Source organism: Zophobas morio, unplaced genomic scaffold (genome assembly GCF_036711695.1).
Source record: "Zophobas morio isolate AGI-343-1 ecotype UQ-CSIRO unplaced genomic scaffold, CSIRO_AGI_Zmor_V1 ptg000017l, whole genome shotgun sequence".
Lineage (NCBI taxonomy): Eukaryota > Metazoa > Arthropoda > Insecta > Coleoptera > Tenebrionidae > Zophobas > Zophobas morio.
This window is the reverse complement of record NW_026972122.1, coordinates 9,537,580-9,555,691: the sequence shown is the minus strand read 5'-3', so window position 1 is coordinate 9,555,691 and position 18,112 is coordinate 9,537,580. Positions and strand designations below refer to the sequence as shown.

Sequence of the window (18,112 nt, the reverse complement as noted above, 5' to 3'; positions counted from 1 at the left end):
ACACATATTGTAATTTTGAAAATAAATAAAAAAAAATCAACTTTTTTGAAAAATGTTAAAAATTTGACTTAGCGAATTTAATTTACTTATGGTAATCCCTAAAAGTTAAATAAAAATGTTGTGGTGTCCCAGTTTGAATTAAGATTTCGCGCTGAGAGAAAAAATTGTCCGAAAGTTGTTTTTACAGAACTTCTCTGGCACCTATAACGTACAATGAAACATATCCAGCATTTTCGAGTTTTTTCCTTACACAATTTTGTGATGACGTCATCAACATTTTTACGAGGACACGGATATCTTGGATTGGTGCAGTATAATACCAAAAATAACAGTATTGTATTCCCAAAATTTTCTGGGAAAATGGAGTGAGCCGTTTTTGATTTAATCAATAAAATAAAATGACTCTTTCATTACTTTTGTTCAGCCACCTGTGTAAGCAAGTCTAAAAAATATGAATGCAATGATAAATCACAAGCAAAAAGTCATCATATTTTGCATATTTTGAGCAAAATTTTGAGATGACGTCATCGATTTTTTGGGAGGGTTGAGTGACCCAAAGTTATTTAAGGAAGAATTCCCTCTCCCCTGAAGCGCAATTAACTGTGCATATGTCAGAGAAAATTAAAAACATACATTGTTAAATTGGTCCAAGTATCTATTATTATTTAGATATCCCCTATATGCCATCCTTTGAATTAAAAATATATTACTAAAGTATCAATACGTGATTTTAAAGTATCATTTTAATAATTATTTATTTAAACTTTTTTGAAACGTTATATTGTTTTTAGAGAAGACAGCAAATCAAATTTTGTTAATGTTTATTCAAGGTGACTAAAACTCTTTCAAACATTTTTGTTCACACTATTTCACTAATAAAAATCTAATATTGAAATACTGCTTTATTAACTTTATCTTCATGGGCACCTAATTTCAATCAATACAGGGCCGACTAGTGTCGCTAATTTAAAAAAAAAAACACGTCTGGCCGACCTAAGCTTATGCGGCAACCTTCACGCCGCTGGGGGTGGCGCTTTCGGTCAGAAGCGGCGGTCGCTCGGGCGCCAGCTGCCTCTCCAGGGGAGGGAGCGCCGGGGTTGCTCTCAAGCCGGAGACACGGATTTCAGTTCGTTACAAGTGTGATGTTCTTTTCTCTGACAACGTTTATAGTTAAAACTTCCAGAATTTTTGCTTTTGTTTCTTGATAATTACCAACTCGTGTAACGAAAATGCATCAATCGAGACACCACTAACTTTCAAAAACACATCTCCTGCACCAGATCTAATTTAATATTAAACAAGAACGCGTTGCGCTCTTAGACGGTTAGAGGCAATGGAATGATGTAAGCGGCAGCATTTTTAGTACTATTTATCTCTCTTTTTCGTAATATTTATAACATAATCGTGTTGTTGTAAATCAAGTGTTATTATTATTGGGATTGTTACAAATTTTAATGTGATCTTTCCTTACTTTGATATTTGTGATGTAAAAAAAATTAACAAATAGAACCATTTTTGATAATTTTTGAAAAATATTTATTGCTATTGCAATTAGGATAAATTTTTCAGATATTTTTGTGTCTCAATGCTTTTTGTCATTAGTTTAAAAAGGTAAAATCTCCGTAGATAAATTAAGCCCTCTAAAATATTGACGATATTTTGTTACAAAGGTCAGTACTAATCTCTACGATAAATCTCTTTCCAAAACAAAGATTTTTGAATCGGTTTGTACACCTTATCTTTTAGTTAATCAACCGTCATTAATTAAAGACATTATTTAAAACAATTTATAATCTCCATTGTGTTACATTTTTAGCCACAAAAACTTTAATAAATTCTAATTATTTTTTTTATCGTCATTTATTTGTTGAAAATAGCAGATAATTTACAGCATTTAAAATATTTTTGTTTAAACAATTATTATTTGCTTACGTGGTGGAATCTACCGCCAGCTGTCTGTCCACAGGATTAAGAATACAAACAATTTATATGACTTGGTGTATTTATCTGAAAAAAGAATGTCTGTACCGTCATCAGTTCTATTTGGACATTCTTACCGAGATGGACAGTAAAATGAGTGTTAATGGTCATTTTCCAATGGTTATTAAAAAACGTCCAAAACGTCGGTAAGTAGACATGTCAATAATATAATAGTAATTCTCTATAATTATTCTAATTCAGAAACAGAAAAATACAATATAATGAAGAAAACAGGATAATGAACAAAAGGGGCCGTCTCAACGTCTACCTATATAAAATTCCAGAAAAATCAATTCGTTACGTCAGAGATTTATGGAACACTTTAGTGAATATGCGTTGGCGGTGGCTAATGCTCACGGTTTCTCTAATTAACGTAATAGCTTATTTCTCATTCGCAGAACTGTTCTTGCTTGACGCTTGGGTAAGCGGAGACTTCAACAGTTTACCTTCTGAGCCAAAATGCATCAACGGAGTTCACAACTTTACCAGCTTTTTTATGCTTGGAATAGAAACAATAACAACTACGGGATATGGGTACTTTCATCCCACAGAATACTGCTACTTAGTTTGGCTTATACTGACGTGTAGTACTCTAGTCACCATATTTATTGACGGTGCTTTCATATCAGTTGTGTATGTGAAAATGAGCAGGCCAGCAATAAGAATCAACCATACAATGTTCAGCAAAAAGGCTGTGGTGAGTAACTTTTGATTGTGTATATGAAGTACCAAGTCCTAAATTTCTTTTTCTGTTTTAGATAAGTTTGCGCAACGGGAAACTATGTCTCATTTTCCGAATAAACGACAGTACAGGCAAACACTGGATAGGAAGTCAAGTCAGACTATTTCTGATCACACAAAAGGTTTCTGTGGAAGGAGAACTTCTTCCCAATTATATAAACGAACTCAAATTAGTTCCTCACGGTATATTATTCTGGCCACTAGAGATCATCCATGAAATTGATTCAGAGAGCCCATTGTGGAATATTTCAGCTCAAAATCTCATGCTAACAAAATTCGAGTTAGTGGCTACATTAACTGGAAATTCCGTTCTTACAGGGCAAACTTCCAAAAGCCAGACATCGTATCTGAATGACGAAATCCAATGGGGCTACTGGTTTTCTCCTTGTTTAAGTTACAACTACGTAAAAAATGAGTATACAGTTAATAAGAAAAAGTTTGATACAACTGTCCTGTTGGACACTCCTTTATGTAGTGCACGTCATCTAAGTAAGGTAGAGAAAGAAATTTCCAAAAAAAGTTTGTCATTAAATTGTCTACATTTGGTACATAACCCTGAGATAAATATCCACGAACGATGAAAGGAAAAGGTTTATGTTAGTGCAATTTCCGGAATAATGCGACAAAATATTTTGACAGGTAGTTGAATGAAAACGATGGCAGCATCCTGGAAACGCAATGAAATAATTGTAACGTTTTCAGACGAAAACATGCTTTGCGAACATTTCAAAGCAACTGACAAAATGCAATTAATCAATTCGTAGTAGGTTATTGTACATATAAACTACCAATTTAAGAGGGCTTTAAAATTAGTTAATAATAAGATAAATAAAGAAAAAAAAATCACTTTACAGAAACTATTCGCTCATTTAAATGCCTTACACTCAAAATGCTGGAATCATCAATAAAATCATTATTTCCGTAGATTATGAAAAAGTAGGTCTACTTTCCGGCATATCTTCTTGATCTTTCGGATATTACTTGTGCTTCTTTTATTCCGAGAAAATTGGTAACATTGACTTGTCACTACTTTTTGTCTCTTGACGTCACAATTAGTTTTTGCGCTTTTGTATTATTTCTAAATCATTTAGTTTCGCAAGAAAAATAACCAAACACATTTTTTGTAATAAGATGTCTCAAAGATCAACTTCCATTTGAGTACCTCCGCAATGTGTACTTCGCAATATGTGACTCACATCTTACGTATGGTATTCTTTTGTGGGGGCATACCTCCATACCACATCGTCTATTCCGACTTCAGAGAAAGACAATTCGAATAATAGCAAATCTAAGATTCAGAGAAGACTGTCGAACTCACTTTATTAAATTAAATGTATTAACAGTACCTTCAGCCTATAGGATATAGATCTATATATAGGAGCCTATATTTAGATTTTTTAATGTTCCTTCTTTCAGGCATAAATTGTTTAATGTATAGGATGATTTCTCAAAACACAGTCAAATACACGAGCATAATATTACAATTTTCTAGTTCGTATCAGATATGGCGCATTTTACTACTACGCCAATACTTAATTTATAATAAAATATATATTCCATGTTATATTGTAGATTGTATGTTATATGTTGTAGTTATGTATTAATTTATATTTAGTTGTGACATGTACCAAGTATCATAACGGGTGCTCATTTACTCACTTACTCCCTTACTTACTTACTCGCTTATCCACTTATCCACTTATCCACTTATCCACTTATCCACTTATCCATTTATCCACTTATCCAGTTATCCACTTATCCACTTATTCACTTACCCACTTACCCACTTACTCACTTACTCATTCACTCACTCAATCACTCATTCACTCACTGACTCACATCATAGACTTTTTTCCTGCTATTCAATGTGACGATAAGCTTACGCACTTCCAAGTTAATCAAGAATGGAGAATTATGTATCGCACACCCTAATTATTACAAAAAAAAAAAACTGAATGTATAAACCTGCTTTAAACTATCTGAACATATACACTACATAGACACTACATACTTACTCATTTACCAGCTAGTCATGTCTCCCAAAAAGGCAAAATCGTACGTATTAAGAAAATCACAGATCAGTACCAAATCAGATGTTTTTTAGTAAAACAGAAAATAAGTTCGTTATTCGAAATTTTGTACTAACCAACAACTTCGAGCATCCTCAAACTCGAAATCTTTACAATTTCTTAGCCATCGTCTTCATCTGTTTTTCTGTGCACACACTAGGAAAAGAGTATTTCATAACAGGAAGGTAAAATAATGAATAGAAACAACAGTAGCAACAACAACTAGTTTTAGAATAACTTTAGGATTTGGACACATAAGGCAATTCTTCTTACATTTCGACAAAGCCATCTACCTTTGGTTGTGTAGCTTTGCATCAGTTTGTGAAGTATTCTACGTTTTCAAAATGTGGTTAATTCTTACAACGTTTGCCAAAGGTTGGTAAGTTAAGCTGGGGTTTCTAGGAGAGAATGTACACTCAACATATTGACGTTTTGAATTTTTTTAAACCCTTATAGTCTTTTTAACGGCTAATTGTTTAAAATCAAAAAGAAGGAACTTCCCTCACCCCTGAAGTACAGTTCAACAAATACAATTTAGCAAGGATCTGTATATCTAATTATTCATTATTATACGTCTTAATTAAGTATTAACAAAACGCTTTCTAGAAGCCACAGCTTCGTCAAGGACGTTTTGAAACAAATAATAATTAATTTTCAGGACGAACCACGATTTTGTATTGGTTCGGACATTGATTAAATACATATGTATTTAATCAATGGTTCGGAGCAACATGTTTGGTTTTGTACTATTTTTACAGCTTGAAGTTAATTACTTATGCAATACGCCATATTGGGTTCAAGATGGGTAGCACTGCTTTTCTTACTTGTGAACAGGTAAGTTTATCATTAGAAGAATCACGTTAAAACAACATTTTTTAGTCACGGCTTTTAATGAAAGTGCACGCATTTGTGAGAAGCAAAATTTCCAGTGAACCTCCTGGTTTATCTTTTTCTAAATATCTATACTTCCTTTTCGCTCCTACCCTCATCTATAGAGACATGTACCCTCGAACGAACACCATCAACTGGAAATTTGTTGTTCAATGTCTTCTCGAATCGAGTACTCACTTTTTGTGCAATGAACGCTTTTCCATCTCCGGAAAGACTGGCACAAAAGCATACGATAAAGGATCTATTCTTCGAAATGGCAGACAAAATTTTTCTAATGCCATTGACTTTGACCGGTTACTTCATGTATATTCATAATGTACAAAATTTATTTGCCGAGATTCTGCGATTCGGTGACCGTTTATTCTATTTAGATTGGTGGAACGAACATGATTTTAATGCTTGGTTGTTAAAATGGAACATAATCGTGCAGGATTGGTTGTACTATTACATTTACCGTGATTTCAAGGAATATGTTTGTGACAATAATTTTATTGCTCGAGTGGTGGTGTTTTTGTTTTCTTTTATGATGCATGAGTGGATTGTGTATTGCCTCATTGGTGGATTTTTCCCTATAATATTTGCATTTATTCTCGTGTTGTTCTCTCTGTCGTATTTTGAATTGCCTAAGAACAATATTTGTAATGTTCTTCTGATGTGTTTCGCTATTCTCTCATTTGAGATCATCACGCTCGGGTGAGGTATGGAATGGTATGCCCTTTCAACAAGCCCCTTGATAAACCCAACGCTTTGGGAAAAACTTCTTCCTAGATTCCTAACGTGTGACTGCATATTAAAAATCTAGCATGTGTATTGTATTACATATGTTAACAACTTCTGATAAACATTATCTCTAAATACGTTATGATTTAGTCACTTTTAATTTTAATTAATCTTTTTTTATTGGGAGGGGATTTCAATTATTGTTAGCATTTGGCACTAAACACTCTCTGTAAAAGAGAATAAGTCATATTTATAATAAAAGTTTAAAAACCAGTCATTTTATCATTACCGTTATCAAATTACGAACCCGTAACGTATACCAGATTACTTCAAGAATATTAGTTGACACAACATACTGTATGGCGGAAAGTCAAGATAAAACGTTTTCAGGAAAATCACAACTTACGATTATACCAGAAATGACGAATGTCCTTCTAATGATTTTGAGACATTGAAATACCTAGAAAATTGGACATTTATAAATATCAAACAAATAGTTTTAAAATTTATTATCAAAATGTTAGAGATCTAAAGTTCCCAAAATTTCACCCTCTGTTTGAATTAGTAATCTGTCTAAATTCTAATTCTTCCAGCGGTCAATTTTATGACACAAACATATTCAGCACTGCGAGGAAAGACCATAATTTAGCTTCCGCAGCAATGGTGACCAGTGGTGACGTATTTATTGCTGCCAATTAAGATTCTTGATTGGTTGATGAAAATTTAATGGCTAGAGTAGGTACAAACTCGGGGGATTTACAAACCACAAGCACAAGAGTATATTATTTTATAAAATTTAAATAACAGTGAGGTACTAAACTGTTGGTGTAGATGATTAGACAAATTTTGTTAACGTTTTATCATCAACACACTATTCATAAAACAGATATAAAATTTGACAAAAACCAGTCCGGTAGTTTCGAATATTAGGTATCTGTGTAATAAAAATCAAGACAACACACGACAGACAGACGGAAACGCGAGACCTACTTCTTCGTACGCTAGGGGCATTCCTTGGGGTTATGAAGCATCGAGAAAACATGAAAGCAGCCATTCGTCTGATTACAATACTTCCTTAGCTACACGTGGGAAGTATAAAACAATGTGACAGTAAAACAACAACTTTGGACTGGAAAAAGAAACGGCTTCATCCATCTTGTTAAAGCCATCTTCTAGTGGTTGTGTTCCCTTATGTTAGTGTGTGTACTGTTCTCCGTCTTCAAAATGTGGTTAAATTTTAAAACGTTTTCTGGAAAATATCATAAATTTGATTAGCAGGTGGTATGATTAAAACAGAAATTTAAAATTTCCTCACCCTGTTTGCACATGGAAATAATATATCATTTGATTCATTTGCCAACAAAAAACAAGACAAAGAAATATTAACTTACAAATTGATATGAGTAAAATTTAATTAGTATAAGAAATGAAGTATTTAGCAGTTATTACACTTATCCTAAATACTAATTTTAAATAAATTGTTAACAAAATATGTAAAATATTACACTTCCCCCCAGAATCGTATAACTATTTATAACACCTTAGCATGATTTTATCTCATTTTGATTATTGCATTTCTATTCTCTAACTATTAGATAAAACTAAAGCAGATATACTATAAAAACTACAGAGTAGAGGTAAACATGAGAATTAGCACCCTGTCTTCAAGGAAATCAGGCACTTCATCCATAGGGGAGAGGGGGTCACATGTGGACAATTTTCAGTTAAAAATTTTTTTTACTCAATAGAATTAATAAACTTTATTAATAAATTATTTTATAAAAAACAGAAACATTTCTCTTTAACAAAACTCAATTAAAATTAAATAATTTTTGTTTCTCTTCAAAATAAAAAATATATATTTTTATGTAATATTTGTCCATAAGTACCCCGACGTGGGGCACATTAAGACAAGTTAGGATTTTACAGAGGGTAGTTGTGGTCAGAGGATATTATGCAATTAACACACTAGTGACCCATGTTAAACCCGTCGAAGGATTCATTAAATTTAAAAATTGAAGCAGATCGAACTGTTGTCGCTTTATCATCGGTTTTAGGATTTGAAAGTTTTAATATGACATCTTCCTGAGAAACATGAGAAGCATCCTTCTTTTCTGGAAAAACGAAGGCATATTTTCGGATCATTTTTAGAAAATTGATGAAATATTCATTTTCTGAAATTTCCTCCACTTGGCCAACAAAATATTTGATGGTTGTTTTTGTGGCAAACTTAACCAGCACAAAATCGTTAACTAAAATTTTGCTATTTGCATCGTTTCCTCTTCACATTCTATACGACTGTCATCAGATTCTTGGAAGCTGACATTTTCTGTATCACTCTCAGATGTTTCTTCCTCAAAAACCTTTCTTACATGTTTCATTTTTTTCTCTCTTCTTTCTTGAGTTTTTAATTTTCGTTCTTCTTTCAAACGTTTTTTATTTTCTCTTTCTTGTAGTCCCTGTTCTATTTTTGTTTTTTCTGGTGTAGCGGTTAGTATGGCACTGTATTTTTTCTTTCTTCCCTTTGTCGTAATTTTTCTTATAGCTTTAGGATATGGTCTCACATGCTCGGGAGTCAATTTTACATCTGATAATATTTTGATTTTAGGCTGATTCAAATTTGAGGAATTTTCTCCACTAGTGGATGGTTGCCCTTCATTGAACTGATTATCCTCGACGGGATGACAGGATGTACTTTCTGCAGGTTCCGTGGTCACAATTTCGGTAACTTCTGAGGCAACGAAGTCATCATCAGAGAAAGCATTTTTATTTAGTGGGAAGCAACCTGTTTTCAAAAATCCGGAAAAAAATATTTTGACGATTAAATGCTTCATTAAATGCGGGAGCATTTAAATTAGCGACATCGTATATTGTTATTGCTTTTCCTGGATGCTTAGATATCCACGTGTTGAAGGCAGCCCTCAATCGAGACTTAAAAGGCCCAAAAACGCTTACATCGAGAGGTTGCAGACGATGTGTTGTATGGGGAGGAAACGTAAGGAGAATTAATCCGTTCTCTCTGCAATACAATATAAGATCTAATGATGCATGTGTATCATGGTTGTCTAATAGGACTAAAACTGGATTCTCCTTGGAAGCATGCATGTGGTTTTTTATGTGCTTAATAATCTCTTTAAAACCATCAGTCGTCATCCATCCACTCGGCGAAGCAATTCCAATGCTTCCCTCTGGTGCTCCAGTCAAGAAGGATTCTTTAAAGCGGACACGCGGAAACACATAAGCAGGAGGAACAACATTGCCATTAGCAATTATTGTGCCACAAAAGGTCACTTGCTCCCCTCTCTCTGGACTCACAAATTGTCCAACTAGTTTGCAGCCCTTTGGCATTTGTAAAACGGTATTTATACCGCTTTCATCTACATTTACAATCCGATCACTGGTAAAATTATATTTTGTATGGACCCTCTCAAGGTTTTCAAAGAATTTATCAACATTCGTCCGGTTAAAACTCATATTTCGTGCTAAACTGGTTGATTCAGGCTTTCGTAACGATAAATTTTTATGGCGACGCATAAATCCTTTCATCCATTCCAATCCTGCTAATTTATTTTCAGACCAAGAACGGGGAAAGATTTTTTCGAGCCTCAATGCATATTCGTATGCGAATTTTCGAATTTGAAAATAAGTTAGCCCATACTTTAATTTTGATGAGTGAATGATATATTTTACCAGACTATCTTCTTCTTCATTCGTAAAAATTTGACGGGTAGTGTACTTAGATGTGTATTTTATTTTTGGGAGGTTTATATCAAACAAACCTTGATTCTTGATTTTTTGCAAACGCTTATGTAACATAGATTTTTTTAACCTATATCTCTGAGCTATTTCTCTGATAGAACCATTTTTGTTAATTACATCATTAATGGCTCTAGCAATACTGTCTTCTGATATGTTTGCTCTGTCGGTTTTCTTTACGTAATTTCTAACCATTGTGCCACCACCTTGATACAAAGAGTTCGGTAAAAAAAGTGTGAAAATATTTACCTTACTTAAAGAGGTACATGTGGACATTGTCCATTAGTGCCCCATGTGGTCTGTCCATATGTACCTCATACTACATTCAAGGCTTCAATTGGCGCCAAAGAATATTAGGTTAGGAATTACGAATTCTTATTTTGGCATACCTTTAGCACATAACAGCACAATGTACATATATAAAATTTAAAGTCCAGTATTACGCTGCATTCAACAAAACAATAATGAGATCCATCAAACTAAAGAATTTTACTTTTTATCGGTCTTGGAGTATATTTTCTCCGTACGCCATCGCTTTACTTACTGAACATCTACAGTTTCACTGCAAGTAGAGAACACCAGGGGGAGCTACCATCGTGAATTTGAACTTATTTTATCATATAAAAGGCGCAAAAATTGAATTATCCACAACTGCCCCTGTCCAAAAGTGCCTCCCTCTCCCCTAATCTGAACACTCTCTTGACACCCTGGCTAAAATTGACGTTTTATATAGATTTGAAGCGTCTCCTGTTTGACAAAATATCAACAAAATTGAGAACAGATCCCCTAGCTTGAAAGGAGAATCAGAAAGAGTAGCCTCTTCCTCTGTGGCATCTCAGTACGTGTTTGTCATTTCCTACCAAACTCAAAGCTTTACATGCTAGTATATAAAATAAACGACACCATTAATAGTATTTAAATCCGAGAAGGATGTCTCGCTTCATGAAAAAGAAGAAGACGAAGGTAGTAACATTCGGCGTTATTAGGGTGGATGGTGTACCCTCTGCTCAAAGCTTAACCCCTTTTGACTCTCGGCCAAGCATCGGCATTGTTTCCACGTTGTTGCCTCTGAAATTTGTTACTTTTCCACATATAGTATGAAGGGACTTCAACATAAAGACGGGTACAAATCACCCGTTTTGCAAGTATGCTGAAAGAGTAGTTTTCTCTGGGTTGTTTACTTTTTCAGTTAGGTACATTATTATTGGAATCATTAGGATTAAAATAGGCACGCTGACCATTTTCTAAATTCACTGCCAAATGAAACACCGCTGAAAACTTTCATGTATGGGAAACCCCAGGATCCTCCAGACAGTTTCAGAGCTGCTAATAAGTATATCGACTATTTTCATTATTTCATTTAACCTCATCATTGTCATTTTGAAGACCAATTGAGGCCTGGTCGGATCCTTTCTTTATATATTTGCATCATTATTTAATAGATTTTACAGAGCTACAATGCTCTATCTTGCTGTGAGTAGCAAAAGTTCGAGACAAAACTGGATTGTACATACGGTAGCACCCATCTGTTATCTAAAGTTACACAATTCCGTCAAAATAAGATTTCTAGCTAAAATTTTATGGTTTCCATGGTATTTGCGGTCCCATTGGGTACATGAAACGCTAAAAAACACAAAAAGAAGTTTGATAAGAAATGTTTCTGAAGTTTTTTGATGAATTTCTTGAATCTACAAACGGCAGAATGTGAAAAATTAACCCAATCGTCTCCTTTTCGCAAAATAAGTCGATTCTGACTATCACAAGTACGTCATGTCAATCAGAATCGCCAAAACAAGTCGAAATATAATTCAAAACCCATAAAATTGCACCAAATAAAATTTCTAGCTAAAATTTTATGGTTTCTTGCTATTTTCGGTCGCGTTGGCTGCTGAAACGCTAAAAAACACAATAAATGATGATGATTCGATGAATACGTTATTAAAGTATATGCCAAACGCATTAACTGTTTCCAGGGGAAAAGACAGTTGAGTATTATTAAAGGTCATAAGAACTGGTATACGCGTGGTGTATTTTTGCTTTGTACAAAGTCCCAAAATTTTTTTGAATCTTTAGAACATGTAAGTTCCATGGCAGCCAGATATTGCTTATGGACTTCATCAATTAATCTTTTACTAGAAGATCTATATACTTACCTTAAAAAGATCCAGGTATGAAGGAGTTTATGTTTCTTAAATTGTCTAAGCATGGACTCTTTTTGTCGTATTACTGAGCTGTTCGTAAAACATTGCCCAAGCATGATTAACGATGAACTTATCAAGTTAATTATTGATAAAGAAGGGGAACCCCGGCTTTTCTAAAATTATTTGAATATTCAACAAACTAACTAAACGACGTTTGCTGGCTAATTCTTCAAAGTGTATGTAAAAAGCAGGGTGATAAACATCTTCCTTAACGAATCGTTCATGATTTTTATCAACTATACAACAGAAATTGGCATAAACAAGACCTAACGTTCTACTACTGATATTAGTAACTGAGTTATATTGAGTTAAATTACAATTTTTTTAAAGACGTCCACAGAAGTCTGAAAGCTATTATAGTAGCTGTCACAATAAGCTGAACGCCTCAAGCGCTCGATAAACCCCTAACCACAGCTTATAGATGCCATAAATTTGGGCTGAATGTCGCGTACCATTCAGTTAGTACTTAAATAAGAGATATGATGTGCCCAAACAGTGGAAAGTAATAAAAATCACAACCATCATAATCACTTGAATGAGTGGCAGCACGACCGCGCCCCAGGTACCATTCGGTCTAATTTGACAGCCACTTTATTAGTATGTAAATTGTCACAAGGGGTATTGAAATCAGCAGTAAATAAAGAATAGTCACTTTGAGTTGAGTTCGTCAAAAAAAGCTTGAAAGTTCTGGGCAGATATTTGAGGCGGCATATATCTCGTTTTGATATCTCTGATTTAGTTTAAATTACAAATTAACTTCAACGAGTTAACTCTTCTCCTAGTCATTTTTAAATCACTTTCAGACAATCTTGTCGAGGTTTTTTTGATTTCTTTCGGTATGCACGAATCAAACTTAACTCTACTACGCCAGAAGTGAAAAATGTCCTTAATTTACCGCATTCAAGGCTCCAATGTTTGCACTGCTTTTACTCATTTTCTTTTTTAATTTTCCATTCGTTGATAACTTTGAGTTTCGCGTTTCCAAAAGTAGGCACAAAATTTATTTATTACAATAAGTAACTTAACAAAATACCTCATTCGTTTTATTAAAATTTATTATTCAAAAAGATACTAATATGTTCTGAAAACAATAAAGTTTTAACTATGGAAAAACATGTGATAGTAAATTCACTTCTATTCTTGATTAAGGATCTGAAACAAATCGTTAAAACAGATGTAGGTTTGAAAGTAATTTCTAAATAACGTTTTAAAAAGATAAATAATATCTCTAACTCTGTTAAAACTTAAACCAGTACTAGTACTATAAGTGCTGTTTTAAATTTTGAAGGTAAATGTTCTTGTAATACCCCCTTTAAAATTGTGTACGTACCATCATTATTTTTCAAATGCACTAATCCATAAAATGCTCCTTTAGTATCTTGCAAAAGTTTGGAAGGTGAATCATATTCTAAAACACGTCCATCACCCATAACCAACACTTTATCACAATCCATCACAGTGTGTATTCTATGGGCTATTGTCATCACCGTACACATCTTAAATTTTTTGCTAATGGCATTTTTTATCAAGTCTTCAGTCTCTAAATCCACATTTGCGGTAGCTTCATCCAGGATAATGATTTTATTCATTTTTACAATAGCTCTAGCTAAGCACAACAACTGTCTTTCTCCAACACTCAAATTCTGACCCCCTTCTGTTAACTTAGTAGATAGTCCTGCAGGCAAAGAAGCAATCATTTCTCTGATTTTTACATCCTCTAAAGCGTTCCATAAATGAGAATCTTGATACTCGTCATAAGGATCCAAATTTTTTCTGACACTACAAGAGAAAAGAACAGGTTCCTGAGGGATAATGGAAATTTTAGATCTTAGTGTGTGCAGTGGAATGGTTTTGGTGTTGATGCCATCAATGGAAATATCTCCTTCAAAGTCAAAGAGTCGGAAGAGAACAGAAATAAGCGAAGACTTTCCAGCACCTGTTCTACCAACAATACCAATTTTGTCGTTGGAGTTTATTGTGAACGTTATTTGTTTAAGAACTGAAGGCACATTCGGATTATATCGAAGAGAAACGGTGCTAAAATCAATTTGGCCGTTTGTAGGCCATTTGCTTGTAAGATTCGCTCCATCGCCACGTTCATTATCAAGGTCAATATATTCCAAAATCCGTTCTACTGCAACCATTTGATTTTCTAATTCGGCATACTCTTTCATACCGTACTGGAGCATGCCAACAAACAGTATTGAAGAAGTTAGAGCTAATCCGACGTTACCACCATAGATTTCTGGAAAAAACTCCTAGCACTACAAAATTATACAACAATGACTCACTAACCAGACTGTGAAAACACCAAACTCAAAATCAAAGTAACAAAGTAACAGTAAGAAGAAAAATCTAACCAAAACCCGAACGCAGAATCGCATGCCAAAAACATATAATAAGCTGCTGTATGTTTGTCTAGGTGACTTTCAAAGATCCGTTTTTGATCTTCTACAGCTTGAAGAACTCGAATGGTTGCTAATCCTTGAATAGTAGTAGTCAAGTGTGAATAAACCGGACTTCTAGCTGTGATTGTTGCAAGATTTTTTTTAATAGATTATGCCATAGTGTCGTACTTACAATTAGCTTCTACACGCTTCAGAACACGACTGGTAGCTAGATATATTTTACGAGCGTAAAAAAAGACAGTCATTATGACTACAGTTGGTATTAAAATCCAGTAGTTGATTATAGAAATTAAAACAACTATTGCAAAAAACTGTGAGGTAATTAAAACTATATTAACCATGTTTATAGGTAGATTTCTATCAATCTGGCCAATATCTGAAGAAAATCGGTTCAAAATTCGACCGGATGTGCTATTGTTAAAAACATTAATTGATGCATGCACTACATTATATAAAAGTTTCTGATGCAGATTTTTGCTTGCATTGGTACAGCATTTAATAACTGAAATTGTAGCGGCCAAAGAAACTGGAATAAGTGTCACCGCTAGACCTGTATAAAAATATAAAAAAAAATCTCCATTCTTATTCCTTTGTTGAAAGTTTGACCACACTGTGAGCAAATATTCATTGCCACTCGCAATGAATTGTGCCAACATTTGCGCAAGCAAAGCTGCAACAACGATCTTCCCACCACTGGCTTTTAAATAATTTTTGTATACTTGACTTGAAACAACTTCAGTCTTTACGTTTTCCGTTTTTTCAGAAATTTCGTTTGTGTGATTGCTTTCTTTCCGTTCTTCCATTCTGTAGTTTTCTTTTTCCGTTTGCTCTACATTTTTCTTCATCTGGATCGATTTAAAGTAGTGACTACTTTTAAGGTCTTCGAAAGTACCACTTTCTACGTTAATCCCCTTTTCAATGGCGTAAATAAAATCGACTTTATTTAAATATTGCAACTGGTGTGTAACTAGCACTATTGTTTTATTTTTCAAAAGTTTTTGAAAGCAGTTGCTGAAAATAAATTCTCCCACTTGTGCATCTACAGAAGACAAAGGATCGTCTAGCAAATAGAATTCTGTATCTTTATAGACAGCTCTCGCTAAGTTTATTCTAGATTTTTGACCGCCACTTAACGTAGTTCCTCTACTTCCTACAAGTGTGGAATCTCCATATGGAAACAAAGCAAAATCACGTTCCAAAGCGCAGACTTTTATTACTTCGTCATATTTTGCTCCGTGATAAAGTTCTCCAAACAAAATATTCTCTCTAACAGTACCGTCAAAAATCCACGGTTCTTGAGCGGCGTAGCTGATGGTAGCACCAATTTGAACTGATCCTTGTAGATGGGGAATTTCGTTCAATATAACCTTTAGTATAGTACTTTTACCAGAACCAACAGGACCGATTATTGCAGTCATTTGATTCGCTTTAATTCTCAGTGATACATCGCTTAAAATTTTTTGCGTGGAAGTGACATGAGTTAATGTAATGCCATCATAAACTCCATTTGTTTTATCACAGTTATTTTCTGCGCTTTTCAAAAAAGCTTCAATCCTTTTAACGGAAGAAATAATTTCGCCCACGAAAGTTAACGCCCAAGGGCCAAATATTCCTGCTATGATTTTAATAATCTCGTAGAAGGCAGTCAATAGGTAAATGTATTCAGCATGCAAGGAATGTCCACTGAGGATGTAAGCAAGTATACTTAAAAAAATGGCAGTCCTACTGAAGGAAAGTATAGCGGAAGTGTTTATAGCTACAGGTCGTAAACTTGATTTGAGCTGCTGCATTTCTGCTCTAAATAACAAAAATTAATTATATATCAACAGTTGTATCAGTTTTTACTCTCTGTAGTCTTCTGTTAGCTTAATAAAAGCTTCCTCCCAACACATCATTTTAATTACTTTTATTCCTTGTATGATTTCATGTATCAGTCTAATTCTTTGATCTGTTTTGCCTGCCATTTTTAGACGACATTTGGATATCACTTTCGATAACATTACTAGAAAGGAATAAAATGTTAATTCTGTTGTAATGAATTTTGTTAATACAGTTTTACTTTGGGCAGGAATGAAAGCGAGAAGAACTGCTGCACCGATAATAGCAGTACCACCTAAAATCGAATACAGTGAATATATTATCATTGCTGCTAAAATAGGCACCAGCCATAAATAATGCACATATCTGATAAAACCGTTGTTAAATTTGGTTACATCGGTAGCTACCAGATTAATTATTTGACCGGCCGTAAGTTCACTTAAAGTTTCTTCACTTAGACAAAGACATTTTCGATAAATTAAAGCACTGCACGCCACACGTATTTTAGCTCCTAAGTGTTCCATTCCAAACCAAAAGTTTTGTAAACCAATAAATTTCAGGCACAGCATTACTATCATACAGGAAGCATAAATGTAAACTTCATTTTTAGATGCATTATCATGTTCAGTTGTGTAATAGTGGACCAGTTTCCAGGTCATGAAAGGCTCAGACATTCTTTAAAGATAAATCTAAAGTTAGAATAACATTCTCAAATTTTTGCAATGCGCAATCGCAAACATTTTGAATGATGAAGTTAAATTCAAAATGGCTCCCATTGAAACAGATTGTGTTTGGTGACATGGTAAATGGTTTTAACCAAAGTTCACGTATTATACTATGTGTTCAAAGTATGCTTTACTAAATCAGTAATACCAGATATAGGTCCAGCTCATTGTCAACTACACATCAAAATGTTTTTGTTTACACTGCATTTTCTACGCAACTACTACTAATTATAATTTTCGATTACCTAAAAATCACTTCTACAGGTATGAGACACAAACCATATAGAACAAACTCCAAACCAAACACTTTGGCCAAAACTTTCCAAAGTGACGCATCGATACCCGAAGCATGAACTTCTTCTAACCATACTTTTTCTAATTTATCTCCTAAAAGCTTAGACTGATGCTCTTTTAAAGGGTTGTGGAGGTCACTTTCTGTGAATTGCTTGCGATATCCTTCAAACAGTATTGGTAATTGCCAACTAAAAGACAAAAAACTCAGAACCAAAAGTTTGAAATTAAGCGATTTAACTTACAAAAAAAATAAACGAGACAGAATATTTGCTCTTTCTTTTGGGTGAACTTTGTCTCTATGTTCGTTATTTACATTGTGCATTTTGTCGTTGTTTGCTATGCTAGTAATGATAATTTTTAAGTAATGGCCGATTTTTTACTTGTCGACAATATACGACGTTGGCATGAAAATAATTTAAAAAACATTTCATTAAATATACCTGTGTGTAATTTACGACTTAAAGTATGCATTGGCGATAATATTTAAAAATATACATAGATAACACAAA

General features: G+C 33.9%; 4 protein-coding genes across 6 annotated transcripts; 2 read left to right on the top strand and 2 right to left on the bottom strand.

Annotated features, from left to right (window-relative positions):
* Nucleotides 1-1,901: 1,901 nt before the first annotated feature.
* LOC135130475 (inward rectifier potassium channel irk-1-like) lies at nucleotides 1,902-3,525 on the top strand. The gene is made up of 3 exons (XM_064057865.1): nucleotides 1,902-2,126; nucleotides 2,182-2,677; nucleotides 2,739-3,525. The coding sequence occupies exons 1-3, from the start codon at nucleotides 1,990-1,992 to the stop codon at nucleotides 3,300-3,302; spliced, it is 1,197 nt and encodes a 398-aa protein (XP_063913935.1). The 5' UTR covers nucleotides 1,902-1,989; the 3' UTR covers nucleotides 3,303-3,525.
* Nucleotides 3,526-4,288: 763 nt separating this feature from the next.
* Nucleotides 4,289-6,700, top strand: LOC135130476 (uncharacterized). Its single transcript, XM_064057866.1, has 5 exons — nucleotides 4,289-4,776; nucleotides 4,826-4,975; nucleotides 5,023-5,165; nucleotides 5,449-5,624; nucleotides 5,670-6,700. The coding sequence occupies exons 1-4, from the start codon at nucleotides 4,754-4,756 to the stop codon at nucleotides 5,481-5,483; spliced, it is 351 nt and encodes a 116-aa protein (XP_063913936.1). The 5' UTR covers nucleotides 4,289-4,753; the 3' UTR covers nucleotides 5,484-5,624; nucleotides 5,670-6,700.
* Nucleotides 6,701-8,653: 1,953 nt separating this feature from the next.
* LOC135129912 (uncharacterized) lies at nucleotides 8,654-10,352 on the bottom strand. The gene is made up of 3 exons (XM_064057179.1): nucleotides 10,181-10,352; nucleotides 9,282-9,778; nucleotides 8,654-9,229 (listed from the first exon to the last, which is right to left on the bottom strand). Exons 1-3 carry the CDS (start codon nucleotides 10,350-10,352, stop codon nucleotides 8,654-8,656), a joined length of 1,245 nt encoding a protein of 414 aa, XP_063913249.1.
* A 3,086-nt stretch (nucleotides 10,353-13,438) lies between these two features.
* On the bottom strand, nucleotides 13,439-17,995 carry LOC135130372 (probable multidrug resistance-associated protein lethal(2)03659). Of its 3 annotated transcripts, XM_064057742.1 has the most exons (8): nucleotides 17,846-17,995; nucleotides 17,555-17,791; nucleotides 16,826-17,259; nucleotides 16,612-16,768; nucleotides 14,939-16,563; nucleotides 14,654-14,884; nucleotides 13,689-14,603; nucleotides 13,439-13,510 (listed from the first exon to the last, which is right to left on the bottom strand). In XM_064057742.1, exons 1-8 carry the CDS (start codon nucleotides 17,923-17,925, stop codon nucleotides 13,503-13,505), a joined length of 3,687 nt encoding a protein of 1,228 aa, XP_063913812.1. In that variant the 5' UTR covers nucleotides 17,926-17,995; the 3' UTR covers nucleotides 13,439-13,502. The 3 variants fall into 3 exon arrangements, with proteins under 3 accessions (XP_063913812.1, XP_063913811.1, XP_063913813.1); XM_064057741.1 differs by lacking the exon at nucleotides 13,439-13,510 and having other exon boundaries at nucleotides 13,601-14,603; XM_064057743.1 differs by lacking the exons at nucleotides 13,439-13,510; nucleotides 17,555-17,791; nucleotides 17,846-17,995 and having other exon boundaries at nucleotides 13,601-14,603; nucleotides 16,826-16,879; nucleotides 16,929-17,011.
* Nucleotides 17,996-18,112: the final 117 nt, after the last annotated feature.